This window comes from Sus scrofa, chromosome 12, assembly GCF_054392235.1.
Source record: "Sus scrofa isolate SSC_HxYL_T2T_F1_AM1 chromosome 12, Sscrofa_HxYL_maternal_Yorkshire_Landrace_v2.0, whole genome shotgun sequence".
NCBI classification, from domain to species: domain Eukaryota; kingdom Metazoa; phylum Chordata; class Mammalia; order Artiodactyla; family Suidae; genus Sus; species Sus scrofa.
The window spans coordinates 61585720-61605803 of record NC_139394.1 but is presented as its reverse complement, the minus strand read 5'-3'; the positions used below and the strand labels follow the sequence as shown (position 1 = coordinate 61605803).

The following is a 20084-nucleotide window of genomic DNA, read 5'->3' as shown; positions in this document are numbered from 1 at the left end:
ACGTTATGAGTCTGACACTCGGTTACATTCCACGTCCAGATCCCCACTCTTCGATGCTTGGGGAATTCACACCCTCGATGCTTAAGATCCACGGAGATGTCTGCTGCTAGCACCTAAACGAGGGCCCCTTCCCCTGCTTGGAGACAGCAGGTTCGGCCCGTACGTGTGTGACCAGCGCATCGTGTCACTTAGGTCTACAGCGCGTTGTGCTCCTCCGTCTTGGACTGTGTAGCACGTCCATGGGCGGAGCAGTCTCCCCTCCACCTCTTGACAAAGAAAGGCGCTAAGCTCGGCTCCCCCAGGTGTACCTGGGAATTGGGAGCTGCACTCGGAGGGCACGGGGTGGAGGTCACATGTGAAGGGAAGGCATTTTGCCCACACTGGCACTGCCCACAGCCCGCTGGCACCCGCCCCCCCCCGCCCCAGCGGGGCGCTCTTTCCCACCAGGTGGGTCAGCCCTCTTAATGCAGGTGCCCTTCTCCCCGCCCCCAGGGCTGTACCTGAGTGAAGTTGTCCAGGGCCTTGTGCAGGTTGGCGTGCATGCCTGTGGGCGGCTCGCTGGTGATTTTAATGGAGTTCTCCAGGATGCCCTGGGGGATGATGTGGCCCTCAGGGGAGGGTGCGGGCTCGGCACTGATGAAGACCCTGAATTCTGGGTGGCTGTTCTCACTGTGCTCCTCCAGCTTCTTCTCCAGGGTACCGAGCCACTTGGCTACCAGGTGGATGTTCTGGTGGGAAGGAAGGACCCCCCCGCCCAATGCGGGCATCTGCTTAAACAGTTATCAGGAAGGCAGCTCCAGGAGCATCAAAGAAGTCACATCTCAGCATGAGTCTTGAGGTTCCCAGTAATGGGGACCCCTTGCGTCCTGCAACTGAATCCTATCCCTCAAGGTCCTAAGTCTCCAGCACAAGGATCTCAAACCTGACCAGACACTGGAATCCCCTAGAGGGCTTGTGGAAACAAAGATTCTTGGGCTCTAGCCCAGGGTGGTTGATGTAGTTATCCAGAGTGGGGCCTGAGAACTTGCATTTCTAACAAGTTCTCGGGTGATGCTGATGCTGCGGGTCTGGGGTCCACCCTTCCAGGGTCTGAGCGGTGGTTACATTCCAGCTCCAGATCCCCGTATTTGACACCTGGGTGTTTTGAACCTTTGCTACTCAAAACTGGAGCCCATGGGCAAGCAATGGTGGCACTACCTGGGAGCGTGCATGCCTGTGAGCGTGACTCAGACTTACTGAGTTAGTGCATTTTAATAAGACCCTTCAGTGATTTGTATGCGTGTTAACATTTGAAAAGCTACTCAAAACTGGAGCCCATGGGCAAGCAATGGTGGCACTACCTGGGAGCGTGCATGCCTGTGAGCGTGACTCAGACTTACTGAGTTAGTGCATTTTAATAAGACCCTTCAGTGATTTGTATGCGTGTTAACATTTGAAAAGCTACTCAAAACTGGAGCCCATGGGCCAGCAATGGTGGCACTACCTGGGAGCTGTTTGGAAATGCAGACTCAGACTTACTGAGTTAGTGCATTTTAATTAAGACCCTTCAGTGATTTGTATGCGTGTTAACATTTGAAAAGCACTCATCTACACTCCTTCTAGCTGGCTTTCCTTCCTCTCTCCCCCTCCCCAAACCATTCTGCTAATTGTTGCCGAACTTATCTTCCTAAAACACACTGGGACCTTGCTGTGCCCACACAGGGAAGGCTCCTGCTCTAAGCCCAAGCTCCTCGGCTGGCCTTTGAGCCCTTCTCCTTCCCCAGGCGATTCCTATCTGTCTGTCTGTCCATCTACACTACACTTATTTCTTAGCACTACCTTGCAGAACGCATTTTCACTTCAGTGAGGATAGTCACTTTGCTTCATTGCAATATGTTTCATTATGATGGATAGATAAAAGCTCCTTGATAAATATTTGAGGAAGCCTGCTAGCAGAGCCTTAAATACACAGATCGGCACCAAGCCCAGCACTTGGGCCCCAGCAATCTGGTCTCTGAGTGCTACTTTCTCTCCAATGAAAGGAGAAATAATAATAATATTTGCCATACTTATTTCACAGGGTTGCTGCAAAGAATCAAAGGTAATGGATTTGAAAGGGCTTTGTGTACTGTGAGATGCTACACAAGAGTGAGTAGTGGTTGCTGAAATGACAATTTGTTGCATGAAAGAATTCAGGTTATAATCACTCCCTGGCAGTGGAGAGTCGGTGGGTGCCTGGAGAGCCAGGGCTCCGCGAGACTGTGAGAAACTCAGCCACGGCTTCAGGAATCCCCCCATCTGAGTGTAATCCTCGCGTGCTCTCAGAAGCCCCATCGGAGAGATGCGGGGTCCAGGGTGGCGGTGGGTGCAGGGGAGGAAACTCTCTGCTCACTGTCTGGACGCTGGGTTCCCGAGGGCACCAGTGCCCAGAAGGGGTCTCTGGCAAACAAGCCTGAGAAGGTTGGGGAGGCCACACCCTCCCAGCACCAGGCTGATCCAGTGGGAGGAAGCAGGGACCATCCCCCACCCCACCTCCAGTCCCTCTTCTTTCTCCTGAGATCCCCACTATTTCTGGAGAAGGAGCCCCAGGGAACAGCGGATCCCTCTGCAGTGAGGCTCCAAACCAGTAATGGGGTGATTAAGGATGAAGTGGACAGTGGAAGCTCTTGGTAATCAAAGCCAGACGGGAGGGGCGGGACTGGCTTTTCCACTGGTCCTTCCCATCACTGAGTTTCTCACGGATTCACCTGGCAGGCTTTGGCTGAGCCTCTACGGCCTTCACGGTAGTGTGCTGGGTGTGGAGGCAAATAAGGAAAATGCAGAGAAGACATGGCCATATAAGCAATCACTTCTGTGTAGCTGGAGGTTGGAGGGTGTTATAGGAGAGATGCTTGCTCTGCCACGGTGCCAGCATCCATGCAAGCTGCATAAAGCAGGAATAAGAGGCCAGGCCATGCTAGCAGAGGGCGCCTTTACTTCCTGTGTTTCATGAAACTCGGCAGTAGGTGTTCCAGATCTCCAGACGCCAACATCAACTCTCAACGAAGAGACCAAGTTCTAGTTACACATGTGACGTTCTAGTCACACAGGTAATGACGAGCATGCAACGTGTGACAGAACAGAGAGGCGGAGCAGAACAGTCCCCTGGAATGCATGGAGGATTGGCAGCCTGAAAAGTCCCGACTTCCTGAGCGTGTGTCCTTCTGTGGGTGGAGTGATCTAAGCCAGACAAAGTGGCGGGAGCAGGTGACGGGGGCGGGGGGGGGGGGAAGGCAAATGGTTGGGGTGGGATGGGGAGGGGAGAGGAGCAGGGCACATGGGGAGAGCGGGAAGTCAGGGGACGAGGGCCTGGGAGGAAAGGCGGCCCAGAGGTCTGTGGGGGTCCAGACAGGAAGGGGGGCGATCTGGGCAGAAGGGGCGTACCTGCAAAATAACCCAGTGACCCTTCTTGGCAGCCAGGTCCAGCGCGGCCTCAGCCACCACCTCCTGCCCCTGCCCCAAAGACACGTTGTGAAAGTTCCGGTTGTTGAAAGTGTATCCGAGCTTTTTTCCTGAAAAGAGTAGAGAGTTGTCGCTATCACCTCTTAGGTTGGGCGATCTGGGTTGTTGAGGGTTCAAAGGCCACGCACAGCTCTGTGTCCTTCCTCAGCACAGGTGCCTGACCTCGGGCGCTGACCCTCGTCCTTCAGGGGTGGGGGTCCCCAATAGAAGCGCTTCTCCTCCCTCTCCTCACTTAATCCCCAAGGTGGGCAGAATGCAGCTGCTCTTCGGTGCATCTCCCACCTGAAAACCAGGCACCAGGTCACCGTCATCGAAGGGTCACAAGTGTGTGGGTGTGGCCTGGTCCAGCTTGCTTTGTCCCCTGAATCTGTATTTTCCTTGGGACTTTGTGTGCTCAACAGAGGCAGGGTTCAGGGAGTTGTGGCTCCCTGTACCTGACACCGTATTAACCTCCGCCTGTTATTCCCATCACATGGAACCTTCACTCTTGTCATTTTGCATGAATTAGGGTGAAGGGCAGCAGGAGGCAAGACGAGGGGGGCTTGGGTGTGTAGGTGTGAATGCTCTGTGTCTCACCGTGGGAAACGGTGCAAGGGAGTAGCTGCAGGAATGCGCGTATCACACCTGTGTCGTGGAGCGAAGCCAGTGCTCGAGATTAGCTCTGCAAGCCCAAGAAAACCTTTGCACCGAAAAATAACCTTAATACAGGGGATCAGTTCTGCCTGGACATCAGCTATTAGCCCAACTCAGTAAAGTTCAGAGAAATTACACACTATTCCTTAGACCAAAGCATCATAAAAACATGTTACACTGTGAAGGAATTGCTGAGCAATTTTTCTAAGAAGGCGAGGTACACAAGAGAAAAGAGAAACTGAACAGAGAAAAAGAGGAGTTCCTGTCGTGGTCCAGGGGTTAACAAACCCGACCAGTACCCATGAGGATGCGAGTTTGGTTCCTGTTCTCACTCACTGGGTTAAGGGTCCGGTGTTGCTGTGAGCTGTGGTGTAGGTCGCAGACATGACTCGGATCCTGTGTTGCTGTGGCTGTGGTGTATGCCGGCAGCTGCAGTTCCGATTCCACCCCTAGCCTGGGAACCTCCTTGTGCTGCGAGTACAGCCTTAAAAAAAAAAAAAGACCAAAAAAAAAAAAAAAAAAAAAGAGAGAGAGAGAGACGGAAAGAATAGTCTGTACTTACAATATTTAGTTTTGAGGGAACTAAAATGGAAGATGCAATTGGATACTTGTGCAAGAAAATTTAATGAACACTATTGGATGAACAATATTGGATGTGCTTTTTAAACACTAAAAAAAAGAAACCTAGAGTGTCTTCTTTAACTGGGTGACACAAAACAAGATGATGACTTCTTGTACTGAGGAATAGTTATTATAGATTCAACAGAGATGAACCCCAGAAATGCCCTTATTAAACTCTATAAATCCTAGCTGGCAATAGATTGGATGTCAGCTTTGGAACCAGGAATATAAACAACTTATTCCAGAGAAAATACCAGGATAAGAGTGCTGGGATTATTTGATAGCCTCGCTGACATTTCTGCTCACAAAAGAGCCTATTTCTTTTCTTTATTCTCAAACAAAGGATATAGGAAAAGAGAAGCTTAAATAAAGATTAGTTTGAATACATTGTGCTACGGCTTCGGTGCCCTCAGCCCCACTGCCTCTAAGGCATCTCTCCTTTCTGTTCGTCCTTCCCTGCACCACGGTGTCCCCAGGGACCCTGCCCCACAGTAAACCTCCTCGGACATCGTGGCAGCTGTGTGACCTTGAACTCCAGTCTCTTTGAGGATATTCTAACTTCTGTGGCCCTCTTCCTAGCGCCCCACACCCCTGGGGCTGGGAGGAAGGGGAACGGTTTTCTAGATTTCTCCGTGACCTGCTGGCCCTTCCTTCTCCACGCCTGTATAAACACCTTTCTCCTTTAAAGCCTGTGCCATTGGCTAGAGTGCCTACTAGTTCTTACGTTTTCTGCCTTCTACCAGCTTCCCAGTGAGAGTCATTGTCGGGAAGGGCTCTGGAACTTGGTATAGAATCTTCCGTATTTTCTGCTTCGTCTTTTTCTCTTTGGACTTCAGTGTCACTCTGGACGACTCAGCCGACCCCCAGCCGACCCCCAGCCTCCCGCTTCCTCATCGCCGAAGAACGTCGTTTCTGCTACTCACTCCCTGTGGCCGCACTCGCCGTTGTCCTCACTGGGAACTAGCCCGAGTCTGACACGGTCCTTTCATGATGACTCTCCACGGCCCTTCCTGCAGCACTCACCCCTCACAGGTCATTCTGCCTCCGCAACGTCCAGTCCACTGGAGCCTCTATTTTTTTCTGATTTTTTTTTCATTTTTTTATTACTCAAATGAATTTATCACATCTGTAGTTGTATAATGATCATAACAATCCAATTTCACAGGATTTCCATCCCACAACCCAAGCACATCCCCCCACCCCCCCAAACTGTCTCCTCTGGAGACCTAAAGTTTTTCATTGTCTGTGAGTCAGCATCTGTTCTGCAGAGAAGTTCCGTCTGTCCTTTTTTCAGGTTCCACATGTCAGTGAAAGCATTTGATGTTGGTGTCTCATTGTACGGCTGACTTCACTTAGTATGATAATCTCTGGGTCCATCCACGTTGCTAAAAAAGCCAGTATTTCGTTCCTTTCAATGGCTGAGTAATATTCCATGGTGTATATGTACCACATCTTCTGGATCCACTCCTCTGTCGATGGACATTGAGGTTGTTTCCATGTCTTGGCTATTGTAAACAGTGCTGCAATGAACGTCGGAGTACACGTGTCTTTGCGAGTCCTGGTTTTCTCTGGATAGATGCCCAGGCGTGGGATTGCTGGGTCAAATGGTAGTTCTATGTTTAGTTTTCTGAGGCATCTCCATACTGCTTTCCACAGTGGTTGCACCCACTTACAATTCCACCAACAGTGTACTAGGGTTCCTTTTTCTCCACACCCTCTCCAGCACTGATAGTTTGTAGACTTCGGGATGATGGCCGTTCTGGCTGGTGTAAGGTGGTACCTCATCGTGGTTTTGATTTGCATTTCTCTAATAATGAGTGACGCTGAACATCTTTTCATGTGTTTCTCGGCCATCTGTATGTCTTTTTTGGAGAACTGTCTGTTTACATCTTCCGCCCATTTTTTGTATTTTTTTCTGATCTTGATCTTTATTCCCCTCCTATTTTAATACAGGCCGAACAATCCCTAATTTGAGCCACGATTTTATAAAATCCTTCCCTCTGTTGTCCATTCTACATCTGTATCACCCAATGTTCGTAAAACCTCAACCCTGGACAAATCTGAGCATTAACACAAGAGAAAAAGACTGTGCTTGGTGAATCGGGGCCAGCGCAGGGCAATGACTCTCAGTCTCGTGAGCATCTAGGCCGTCTTTCCGTGCATCCAGAAGCTGCCTACACTGCCCGTTCCCCCTCTCCCTCCCAACTTCCTAGCGAGCCAAACCTTCTTATTCTCAGCAGCTTGCTTCACTCTCTACTGCTCCCCCCCGAGAAAACCCCTTCTCGTGACTGCCGTTCTTCTGCATCTAGGCACGTTCCTGTTCCATCTCTTTCCCTGCACAGCCCCAGCTCCGTGGGGGGGGGGGTGTCCTCCGAGCTCCCTAGCACGTGAGCAGATGAGTCTCTCCACATGGAAACTATACGCTGCCGACCTTGAGGCTGCGCCCAAAGACCGTACCTGCTCCACCCTAGCCAGCCTTCAACTGATGCTTAAGAGAAAGAGAATGGGCTCAGGAACAATGAAAAAGAAACTCTAGGCAGAGTGTTGATAATCTACCAGCAAGGACATGGACGTGAAAGCTGTTTCTTTGAACACGCCTGGCAGCAGGCCGGCAAAAACCTCAGTGAGCTCATCATTCTGAGCAGCACATTGGAAAGAGAGGGAGGAGGCAGGGGAGGCAAAGGGAGCAGATAACAGAAGTAACGGGATTCACTTAGTCCAAGCCAGGTAATTGGATGAAGGGGGGTGGAGCTGAGCAAGACCACGCATGTCAAGGGAAAGAAGGATGGGGAAGAGGCCTTTGGAAAGCAGAGGGCCTCTGTTGTGAAGGCCAAAGACAATGCTGTGCTTTGAACACCGGTGACAAAAGGGCATAAAGCAAGAAGCAGACGGAGCTGCCTCAAAGAACAGACGAGTCGTCCTCGTCATTATAAGGCCACACAATGCTACCGCATGTTAATGTTTCAGGGCCTTTGCACATCTGAGATTTCATTTTTATCCTCACAGTAACCCTTAGAGGAAGGGATTGGGGTGATTGGCAACAATGGGTAAGTGCTTTTAGATGATAAACATGCACCTAAGGAAGTGAGGCTCACTCAGGAAGAAGGTGACAAGCCAAGGGGGAGGGAGGGAAAAATGAAAGCAGTTTAGAGGGTTAATCTTCGAGGGGAAGAAGGGATGCCGTGCGGGTAGATGGCGGCAGGTGGTGTTTCAACAGAGACAAGAAAAGTGGATGGAATTTTCTTCCCCTTCTTCAAAATTATCGAGGAGGGAAAATCCTGGAGGAGATTAAGAGACCCCAGAAGCTTAGACTCTTAATCAAGGGTCAGTGGATGAGCTTCAGCAGCTAGGAGAATTCCCAGAAACACATAAAGACTTTTGTCTGCCTGTGGGTTCATGCGTTTCGGGAACAGGGGTGGAGTGAGAATGGAGGAACAGAACGGTCTTCCCTCTGACTCCCAGGGTTTTAAAGCCCTACTCAGTATCGGGGTAGACAGATGCAGGCGCTCAGAGCAGGAATCCTGGGAAAGGCTGCCCAGTTTTGTGAGAGTAAATCCGTGCACTGCTGTACAGACCCCACCCGAGCAAAGAGACAGTGGGCTTCCTTAGTGAGCGGGGGCTGGGGAAGTAGGGGAAAGTATTTGAGTCGGTCAGGTGGATTCCAAACTTAAGAATGGGAGTCCATCAGGCAAAATGATGAGCTCCACGACATGGAACCCATGGTGTCATCAGAGGACATGTTCTAAACGTGTGCATGAGAAAATGGGTCAGGCCGTCAGAGAAGACAGGGAGGGAGGAAGAGGCACAGGTGCTGCAGGAACCTCTAGCTGATCAACAGCAAGGTTGCCTCTAGTAAGGAAACAGGCATTAAGATGAATCCCAGGGCAGGGCTGAGATGATGTATTCAGAGCCAAATAACCGATACGGTTCAGGGACGGGTCAGCGTGCCTGAAATGACAGAAAGCTCCCAGGAACGTGATGGAACAGCTGGAGGTCAATTGACAAAGAACAGAAGGAAATTGCTCATAAATAGGGTATGTGAAAATCTCCAAAAAGGAAAATATGGAGCACAAATGAAGAGACTATGTTTGTCAATATGAGAGAAATAAAACCTCCAGGGGACAGAAGCAACACAACTCTATAAAAAGGTGAAAGTCAGGAATAACTTGGCAATGACAACAGTTCTTATGTTGTTCAGTCATTCATTTGTGTGTTAATTCATTCAATTGATATTTGCTTCCCCCCCCCCCGGCCCCGCCCCCATGCTAGTTAAGCTTTTAGGCACTGGTAAGAAAATGATGAGCAAGATGCCATGGGCCTTGACCTCAAGGATCTTAGTGACAAGCAGGCAGGCAAACATAAGTTAAAGTTATAAAAGAAGGGCTTAGGTAGAATTGTATTAAATGTTCTGAAGCAGACATAGGTGTACAGGGGACGAAGTGATCTTTTGGGGGGAAGGTCAGGAGAGATTGACACTAGCAGGATGAGCAGGCCCTGGACTGAAGAGTGGGGAGAAGCGTTTCAGATCAAAGGAGTCGCTTGTGAAAAGGCCCTGGGTCAGGAGGGCTCAGGATGGAGGATCTGAAAGCAGCACGTGGCTGGAGGAGAGTGAGTCTGGGGGAAGGTGAGATCCAAGGTGGACAGAAAGGCCAGGCCGAACACGGCACAGAGGCCACACAATGGTTCTGGACTTTGCCTTAACTACAAAGGGAGCCACGAGAGAGCCTGGTGCAGGAGAGGGGTACAATCAGACCTGAGATGAGCGGGATGAGTTCAGCTGCAGAGGAGCAAAAGCCTGCAGGCACAGGGAGAAATCAGGGATGAATTCGGAGGTTTTTGTGACAGTCTAGGGAGCGCCTGTGGTGACTCAGACGAGGGAGGCCCAGTGAGGACAGAAATAATTAGAGGAGACAGAATCAATAGGACTAAATATGGTGGGTGGTGGAGGAGGTGTCTGGGGGTGGTTTGAGTCCCAGGTTTGGGGCATGAGCAGCTTGGTGAATGGCAGGGATATTTACCAAAAACAATAGGGCAAAATTTCCAGAGATGAAATAGCATGCTGAGTGCTGGGCAGGAGAATGGAAAAGACTCACACCTAACACAGCTCCCGAAAGTTCAGAACACAGGTAGAGAGATGATCCTGGCATTTCCAGGGAATAAACACATGTCGCTAGCAAAGAAACAAGGGAGGAATAGCGTCCTACTAGCATATGGCCTCACAGGGATACAACTGAATTCTAAAAGACAACTGAGCACATCCTGGGTAAAAAAAAAAAAAAATCATTTTGGACCTCGAAGAACTATCAAATAAGTGTATGGGTAAAACTGAAGTCTTTTTAGACACCCAAGGATTCAACAATTTTACTTCCTGTGATTTTTTTCTGATGACTTGTACCAGCAAAACTAAAATAAAAGACATGAGCTACAAAGAGAGTAGAACTCAGCTAGAATATAAAGAAAGTAAGTACCAGAATGACAGTTCCCTGGGAAGCTAAAGCGCAATTTATCTTTTTGAGAACAGGATGTAAGTGGGCTTTGGGTAGATCATTCTCTAGAATAATAAAGTGGATTTCATTCCATACATACAATGGATAAAAAGTGCAAGATATTAGTAATAATGGTAGAGGCAGCATGTATCTCTTAAGAACCAGGAAAAGGCATATAGCAACTCCAGGAAAAACCAAAAGCTGTCTAAGAAAAATCATCATCTGAATATGAATCAAACTGAAATTTATTTTATTTTTTATTTTTGCTTTTTCAGGGCTGTACCCATGGCATATGGAGGTTCCCAAGCTAGGGGCTGAATTGGAACTGTAGCTGCCAGCCTGCACCACAGCCACAGCCACGCCAGATCCGAGCCGTGTCTGCGACCTGCACCACAGCTCACAGCAATGCCTGATCCTTAACCCACTGAGCGAGGCCAGGGATCAGACTTTCGTCCTCATGGATCCCAGTCACGTTCGTTTCCAGCGTACCACGACGGGAACTCCCAATCGGGAATGTAAAAGACTTTGAGTCTCTATGCTGATAACATTCTTCTCTGAGAGACCCCAAGAGATTACTGGGTCCATAAAGAAGGAAATGTAATCCTAGGACATTCACTCGTCTCTTCAGTGAATAACTGGAGTGGATTTCATTCAATTATGACATACATGGTATGCGTTGGTTTTCAAATATTATAATTAACCCATAGGCTAAATCTGAGTAAAATTAATTATGGTAACAGAATAGAATAAATATATGTTTATCCTTGACCATGTAAATAAAAGCATAGCTGAAATTCCCTAAGATTTATGGAAAAAAAAATTAAGTTTTACTAATAGTATTTAAAGTTACATAGCCAACAGAGGAACTAAACATTTTAATATAGATACCAAAATTGGGAAGTATTTGCCAACAAATTAGATAATTTAGATGAAAGGGACAAATTCCTAAGAAAAAACACATTACTGAAACTGACTCAGGAGAAATAGAAAATCTGAATAGAGCTATAACAAGTGAAGTGATTGAATTAGTAATTTTAAAACCTCCCATTAAGTAAAGCTCAGGCCCAAGTGGCTTCACCACTGAATTCTACCAAACATCCATGAAGAATTAATACGAATATTTCACAAAATCTTCCCCCAAAAAACTGAAGAGGAAGGAACACTTCCCAACTCCCTCTGATGTATAGATTACTAATTTTATCCTGATACTCAAACTGGATAAAAACATTATAAGGAAAGAAAACAACAGGTCAACATCTCTCATGAATATAGATGTAAAAATCCTTGACAAAAGTATTACCAAATTGAATCAAGTAATTCATAAAAAGGATTGAACACCAGGACCGAGTGGGATCCCAAGAACGCAAGATAGGTTTAACTTCTAAAAGCCAATTAATTAATTAATATAGTATATGAACAGAATAAAGGATAAATGATACTATCATATCAAGGGATGCAGAAAAAGCATTTGCCAAAATCCAACACCATTTCATGACTAAAGAAAAAAGTCAACAAACCAGGAAGAAAAGGCAACTTCCTCAATCTGTAAAAGACATCTACAAAAATCCTACAGCTAACATCATGTTTAATGGTAAAGATGGAATGATTTCCCCCTAAGATCAGGAATAAGACAAGGATATCCAAACTTGGCATTTTTATTTAACATTGTATTAGAAGTTTTTGCCGGGGCAATTAGGTTTAAAAAAAAAGAAATAAAAAGGTATCTAGATTGGAAAGGAAGAAGTAAAACTATCTCTATTCGTAGGACATAACCTTGCATCTAGAAAATCCTAAGAAATTCCTTTAAAAAATTATTATAACTAGTAAACAAGTTTAGCAAGGTTTCAGGATAGATGATTAATATATAATACAAAAATCACTAACAATGAACATTCCAAAAGTGAAATTAAAGAAATAATTCCAAGGAGTTCCCATTGTGGCGCAGCAGAAATGAATCTGACTAGCATCCATGAGGATGCAGGTTCCATCTCTGGCCTCACTCAGTGGGCTAAGGATCTGGTGTTGTCACGAGCTGTGGTGTAGGTTGCAGATGTGGCTTGGTTCCTGCACTGCTGTGGCTATGCCTGTGGTCGGCAGCTGCAGTTCCAATTCAACCCCTAACCTGGGAACTTTCATATGCCTCCGGTGTGGCCCTAAAAAGTTAAAAAAAAAAAGTTCCACTTACAACAGCATCAAAAAAGAATAAAATACTTCGAAATAAATTTAAAGAAATGCAAGACATGTACACCAAAAACTACAAAATATTGTTAGAAGAAATTAAAGAGGAACTAAACAAATGGAAAGACACTCCATGTTGATGGAGCAGAAGACTTAATATCGTTAAGACAACAATACTCCCTAGATTGATCTACATATTCAATGTGATTTCTACTGAAATCTCAGCCAGCTTTTTTTTTTTTTGTCTTTTTGCTATTTCTTTGGGCTGCTCCCGCGGCATATGGACATTCCCAGGCTAGGGATCGAATCGGAGCTGTAGCCGCTGGCCTACACCAGAGCCACAGCAACACAGGATCCGAGCCGTGTCTGCAACCTACACCACAGCTCACAGCAACGCTGGATCCTTGACCCACTGAGCAAGGGCAGGGACCGAACCCGCAACCTCATGGTTCCTAGTCGGATTCGTTAACCACTGCGCCACGACGGGAACTCCAAGACCTGGCTCTATAAAAACCAGCTGAGTATCTAACTTTGCAATGGGCTGTAGTTTTACTAGTCTGACGGTTCTGATCAGTCATTTATTTGCTCATTACTTCATTTGACACGTTTACTTACTGAGTGCTGCTCAGGTGAAAAGCACAGAGCTAGGAACTGGGGGTGCTGTGGTGAGAAGGACATCTCGTCCCAGGGAGCTCTCCCTCCTATATGAGGACATGGTGGTCACTAGATAATTACATGTGTTATGCAGATAGGAGGGTGCCCTACGAGCACATGGGAGGGAAACCTAGCATTTTAGAAGTCAAGGAGGACTTCCTGGAGGTGGTGACAATGAAACTGGTATCTGAAGGATGAGTAGAAGGGCATGCCAGAGGGGAAACAGAACACTTGGGAGAATAGAATGGCTTCTACGTAGCGTGAAAAAGAGGAGAGAAGGGACATGGAAACGGCATTTTGAGCTCCCAAAGATGTCCACGTCCTCATTCCTGAATCCCTAAATATATGTGACTTTATATGCAAAGGGAGCTCTACAGATGTGATTAAATCAAAGACCCCAAGATGGGGAGATTACCCTCGATGATCCAAGTGGGCCTGATAAGATCATAGGGATCCTTATGAGCAAAAGAGGGAGAGAGCAAGTCCCATTTGTGATTTTTGACCTCCAGAACTGTAAAGTAATAATTAGCGTTATTTTAAGTTTCTAACTTTGTGACACTTTGTTGCAGCAGCAAGAGGAAACTAATAATGGAAAGTAGGCTAGAGAAACATGGAGAGACTGGAGGACAGAGCTCCCTGTAAGCTCAGACCCTGTTAAGGACTTTGGCGTCTATTCTGAGGACAATAGGAGCCCACAAAAGGACTGCCCTTGTACTTCAGAATAATTGCCCCAACTACAGTAAGGGGAAGGGGGGGCAAAGGTCTCCCCATGAACCTGCTATGGTGGATTCTACTTTAGAGCCCAGAGCCGTCCTTTTGATGGTGATGGTCCCCTGGTGTTGTTTCCGCAATGACCCTGATTTCTCTATGGCCGGTGAGCAAACACCAAGCAGTGCAACCTAAGCCTTGACTCAGGAAAAGAGAAACTGACAGATGCAGACTGACAGATGCAGACTGACAGATGCAGACTGACAGAGCCTGGGTCTCCAAGGGGAGGTTTTCTCACCTTGATTTTCCACCTCCTTCAGAGGGTCCACCCCTGGAGACAGGATGAAGAACATGGGAGTGGCTGGTCCTGATTCTTCAAATGAGGCTGCGAAGTCCAGGGCTCTTCCCACCACATATTTGCTTCCTAACTTCTCCTCAATAAAATCTCTGCCAGAAAAAAAGGCACATGTATGTCTGCCAGTCACAGGATAGTAACACTTGAGGAACAGAGGTCTGTAGAATTGGAAAGGCGTGTTCAAGGTCACGGGCTTGGTGGTTACAGAGCTAGGACCAACACCAAACCCACTTAAGAAGCCAACACTCACAACCTGTGCTGCTGGTTGTGCACCTGCTCACCTGAATCAGGGCTCCTTCCGAATCCCCACCCACCAGTCCACCGCTGACTCCTCCGGGAGCCAGGATGCCTGGTACTCCACCACCCATCAGAAGACTGCCAGGACCAATGCCTCCTGAAAGCCTGCAGGCAGCTAAATGCTCCCTACTTCACACCCTGGGACCCTCCCTACCTACCCATGATGTAAGGCCCTCCAGCCTCCGATTCCCTCACGTTCTATCAGTCTCTGTGTGTCCTTTCACCTTGCTCCACTTACCGGAGTGCCTTTTCCTGTGTCCCACGTCAGGCTAAGCAAGCCCTTGCAGCTGCAACCACTCAGTGACCACTCAGTCCAACTCTTGGCCTAAACACTCCCCCAGGGACACTCTTCCCTGTGGCTTTCTCAGTTGGACTCATCCTCAGGATTGGGAGCTGGGCTCATGGGCCTGCTCCTGGACAACTGCTTCTTTTAAACCCTTTCTTCCCTCCTCGTGTGGCTACGCGGAGGCTCACTTGCCCCAGCTGTGTCACCCCTACCCCTGCTCCTGTGGTCACTCCACTTGTTCACTAATTACTTGGACCATGGATTGTCTCCCCATGAGCCCGAGTGACATCAGCATCCGTGGGGATAATCCTCTAGATTCTTCTTTTTTTTTTCCATCACACCACAGCAGGAACCCGAGCTGCTGCAGCGACAACGAACGCCGATGCTCTAGATTCTTAACAGTCTTCCATTCTTCACTTCAGCCACCTGATTCCATGGCTGCACTGGCATCCTTGCCATTTCTTGGGAACCTTTTCTATGTCTGGAACCATAAATGAAAACATCCCACTCTCCAACCAAAACCTTTTATCCTTACAGTTCTCTTAGTAATTTACCCTTATTTACTCATGCTTTGTCTTTGTCTTTTTTTTTTTTTTTTTTTTTTTTTTCCTCTTTTAGGGCTACTCCAGAGGCATACAGAAGTTCCCCGGCTAGGTGTCAAATTGGATCTGTAGCTGCCAACCTATGCCACAGAAACACCAGATCCAAGCCGGTCTGCGGCCTATGCCACAGCAATGCCGGATCCTTAACCCACTGCGCAAGGCCAGGGATTGAATCTGGGCCTCAGCAGTGAGCCGAGATGCTGCACAGACAATGCTGGATCCTTGACCTGCTGCACCATAGTGGGAACGACCTTTGGTTTTTTTTTTTTGTTTAATAATTTTCTTGAGGTACAATTGACATACCATAAAATTTACCCATTTTTTAATTATACAATAATTTTTAATAAATTCACTGAATTATATACTCTTCATCATAATCCAGTTTTAGAACATTTTAATCCTACCAAAAAGATTTCTCATGCCTATTCAGAGAATTCCCATTCCTATAGTCCAGCCCCAGGCAACTGCTAATCTGCTGTCTTTACAGCTTGCCTGGTCTGTGACTTCTTTTTTTTTTGGTTTGTTTTTCGTTTTTTGTTTTTTGTTTTTGGTTGTTGTTGTTGTTGTTGCTGCTATTTCTTGGGCCGCTCCCGCGGCATCTGGAGGTTCCCAGGCTAGGGGTTGAATCGGAGCTGTAGCCACCGGCCTACGCCAGAGCCACAGCAACGCGGGATCCGAGCCGCATCTGCAACCTACACCACAGCTCATGGCAACGCCGGATCATTAACCCACTGAGCAAGGGCAGGGACCGAACCCGCAACCTCATGGTTCCTAGTCGGATTCGTTAACCACTGCGCCACGACGGGAACTCCCTGGCCTGTGACTTCTAATCGCTCTTTTGTCAGTACCTCACACATCACTTGCCTAACTCTTATTCCAAGAGAGAAACTTGGAATGACACATGCTCTGGATCAACTTAACTCTGAGTCAACACTGGGGCTACTGGATGCTGCTGCTGCTGCAGCAGATCATCCTGTGGTGAAGACTGGTGCCGCTGCAAAGGCAGGGTCTTAACTAGGGGGGTCCTTGATGCCACTTGGAGTTCTTTGAGTTTCCCTGTTCAGCCTTCTTCCATTTTTCACAGACCCTATTTCAAACCTTCTGCACTCAAATCTCCAACCCTGCCACCTCCCTTTTCACAGAAATTCAACGGTGATCTTGATTCTTGCTTGTCGGAGGAAGGAGACGTCATTAGACAAGACCCTTCCCAACTGTCTGCCATGCTTCTACCACGCCAACGACACCCCCACCTTCTCTGGGATGAAAAGGCTGTTCTTCCTGCCAAGGGTGATGGTTCCACCTGTTCTCCGGATCCCACCATCTCCTGCCACGTCAGATGTGCTCGGCACCCCTCTCAAGGCTGATATTAATGAGCACCTCTTTCCAAATAGTCCACTTAGATATTTAAAAATACACGGTTGGAGTTCCTGTCATGGCGCAGCGGAAACGAATCTGATTTGGGAAACGTGAGGTTGTGGGTTTGATGCCTGGCCTCGTTCAGTGGGTTAAGGATCTGGTGTTGCCATGAGCTATGGTGTAGGTCGAAGATGCGGCTAGGATATGGTGTGGCTGTGGCTGGCGGCTACAGCTCCGATTAGATCCCTAGCCTGGGAACCTCCATATGCTATGAGTGTGGCCCTAAAAAGACAAAAAACAAAAAACCATGGTGAACACAGAGCAGTGGGCCTCATGGGATTGCGGATGTTGGGTACCGAGGCTCCCCCCGACTATAACCGTGGGGCCTTTGTGCTCAGCCCTGCTAGTCCCACCCTGCGGAGACCACCCTGGCCTGCCCAGGCGTCCTCGATATCCCAGCCCTACCGCATGGCGTAGGCCATCCGGTCAGGCCGCAGGGCTCGCATCATGCAGAGGCGCTGCAGCGCTGTCTTGTTCTTCCACTCCTGGGGGAACTTCTCCTTCTCTGGGCATTCGGATTCCACAAACTTTTTCCAGCTCTTGGCAGATCCCTCAATGTCCCGATCCAGATTGCTGAATTCGTCCATTGATGAAAGCGCCTGAAAAATTTCACAGAGTCTTGCTCTGAAATGCAGTTTCTCCAGAAAGCGGTCATGTGCATTGTGTTGGGGCCGGGGATGGCATTCTGGACATAATCCTGTCTCACTTATACTCTTTTGGAGACTTGAATCTCCCCCCAGGTAAACTCAAGGAAGAGGAAGGATTTTGATCAGCTCACCCTCAGCAAGCTGCCCTAGTAATAGGCGAGGTTTAGCAAATACAGCATTTGGGAAACAGTCTGCAGTAGAGACGGAGCAGCACCGGCCTGGAGGGGGTCACATGGGAAGAGGGACAAGAGGGGATGCAGTGAGTTTTCTGGTCTCGGATCCCAGGCACGTGGAGTCTCTGACACCTCCCTTTCATAGCTATGCTCCCTCTGCTGTCAACGCCTGTCAATTCCTCTCCTAAAATGTCTCTATGGTCATTGACTGTGTTAATACCACCTCTGAAATTTCCAGGTATCACCGGCTTCCATGAGGATTAAGTCCAAACGCATCACATGTGAATCAAATCTCCCCTCCAACCCGCCCAGCTAAGCCTACGTCCTTCCTCTGGCCACGCCCATCTGCCCTCAACCCTGGAGACGTGTCAGGTGCCTTCCCGGCTCAGTGCCTTGTTCACACTGCTTTCACGACGGGGGGGGGGACAGTCCTGTTCTCTTCTCTGCCAAAGTCCACTCCTTTCTTTTCTTGGGCTGGTCGTTAGCATTTGTTAAGGTTCTACACCTCGTTAAAGTCCAGCCCCAAATCAGCCACCCCTTCACGTTCATCCTCTCTGACCTAGAACACACAAGCCCTTCCACCCTTCTAGGGTGGACCACTTAGAACTACTCACAGAGTTGGGGTATTTAATAAGAAGATTGATTCACTTTTTGGATGCGTGACTGCTGATGGCTTTTAAGCCTTATCCTGGCTCCACTTCTGCCTCACGCTGGGGAAGCTGATAGGGAAGACTGGCTTCTCCCTCCTTTGATGCCGAAAGGAAGCTGTATCCTGTAAGCCTCTGCCCCACTCCCCAACTACCATACAACCCCAAGGGACCCCCTTCCTTGGCTCTGTCTGGCCATTGATGGTCTCCTTGAGAGCTCCCCTGCTCTGCCCAGAAAGGCTCACTCTGTGAGTCATAAACCCACTCATACCTTCCAGGTATGTGTGAGGCATCACCAGTCTGGACGTCAGAACCATACTTTGGATGGGGGCCACCCTGCTTCTTCCGAGCACCCACAGAAACATCACTCGGCTACTCACTTCCCTGCAGACTTCCCACGATTTCCTCTGCTCGTGTGTGTCTCTCCAAAGAGACCAAAAGGTATCCTGTGTCTAAAGCACTTACTGCAATGATGGGAATTTTAGGGACCATACATTCCTGTTACATGAAATCAATCATTCATTAGATATTTACTGGACGCCTACTGTATGCCAGGAACTTGGTAAAACAAGGCCAAAGAAAAAAATACACGTGGCTTCAAGGAGCTTACAGTCTAGGTTAAAGAGCAAGAGATGACGGAGGCCTTGGTAGACAGGGAGCGGTAGAGAGGCCCTCGTGGGGAAGGGTCCATGGCGCCCAAGTCTGGAGTACGGGGTGAGGGGCAGGAAGCGACTGCAGTGGAGGAGCCTACAGGCGACAGGAGAAGGTCAGGCTGGAGAAGGACACGCACACTGACCTGGGCTCGCCCAGGCTTCTTTCCCGTGTGGGCGAACACACGTCCTGTCTTCAGGACATGGGCTTTCACGTGGGCTCTGCGACCTCAACTTCACCCTGACCACACAGAGCAGGAGCTCACCTGCCACCTGTGCTGTGGAGTGGCGTGGGGGAGGGGAAGAGACACCAGGAGACAAAAGTTCGGGTCCTGGTGCCACCTCTGAGGAGCCTCTTCCGACTTGGAGCCTGATTTAAACCTTCGTGGGCTTTGATTTTTCTGATTTGGAAGATGAGGCCAAGAGGGTCTCATATGGTGTCTGCGGGGTTACTACTCTCATGCAGCTACAAGCGCTCTGGAGATTCGAAAGCGCCTGCCTGGGCTCCGAGGGCTCCTAGTTACTGAACTGCAGTGGCTGGTGTGCAGGTCTGTTACTCCCACAAGACTGTGAGTTCCCTGCGGGCAAGAACTTTCCGAGCCGTCTCTGTGTGCCTCGGGCCTCGCAGGCTGCCTGGCACTTAGGAAGCGCTCCATCAATAAAGTTTGACATCTGGGCAGCCAGCAGGAGGGCCCTTGACGGGCTCAGGAAAGCTGCAGCTGCGGTAATTATTTCTCTCTGTGCCGAGGAGCGAACTTTCATCTTCTTCCAGGCAGTCACTTCACCCCGCTTCCCAGCTTGCATCACCATTAACCCTCCTGCAGCCCCATTACCCCCTCTGGTGTCACCACAAAGTTGGGGAAATTACACCGCCATCAGGGCTCCCAGCTGCGATGGCTGGGCCTGAAGCGCCCTTTCTTGGAGCTCTGGGCCGAACACAATTGCAACATTTAATCTTCCAAACGAGGGAAAGGGATTTCTGGCCTTCTAATAAGCTAAATGGAAATGACTAATTAACCTAATTACATTGGACTGTGTAGCAAAGTGCAACTGTGCTAAATTGGCAGCTGGAGAGGTAGTGAGGGGCCTTTTCAAAGGATGGCAACGCCGGGTACCACAGATGAGATTTGCTAATGAAGAAGAGAACATGCCCCATTGCCTGAAAGTTCAGCGTGTGATGAGACCTTAAACATCCTTACAGACGAGGCTCATAACGGCAGTATTTTATCACAAAGATTTCATTCATCACCT

At 48.5% G+C, this 20084-nt stretch overlaps 1 protein-coding gene across 19 annotated transcripts in view; it reads right to left on the bottom strand.

Annotated features, from left to right (window-relative positions):
- Nucleotides 1-20084, bottom strand: part of DNAH9 (dynein axonemal heavy chain 9) — a 330145-nt gene that overhangs the window by 51185 nt on the left and 258876 nt on the right. For 18 of the 19 annotated variants that reach the window (XR_014821870.1, XR_002337369.2, XR_014821872.1 and 15 more), the window contains 4 exons: nt 17122-17315; nt 14059-14207; nt 3403-3530; nt 501-728 (listed from right to left, as the gene is read on the bottom strand). Coding sequence is in view for 13 of the 19 variants with exons in the window: in XM_084986157.1 (XP_084842283.1) it covers nt 501-728; nt 3403-3530; nt 14059-14207; nt 17122-17315 (699 nt within the window). In the remaining 6 variants the exon portion in view is untranslated. Of the gene's footprint in view, nt 1-500; nt 729-3402; nt 3531-14057; nt 14208-17121; nt 17316-20084 lie in introns of those variants that run through there. The other variant, XR_014821875.1, reaches the window with a different exon arrangement.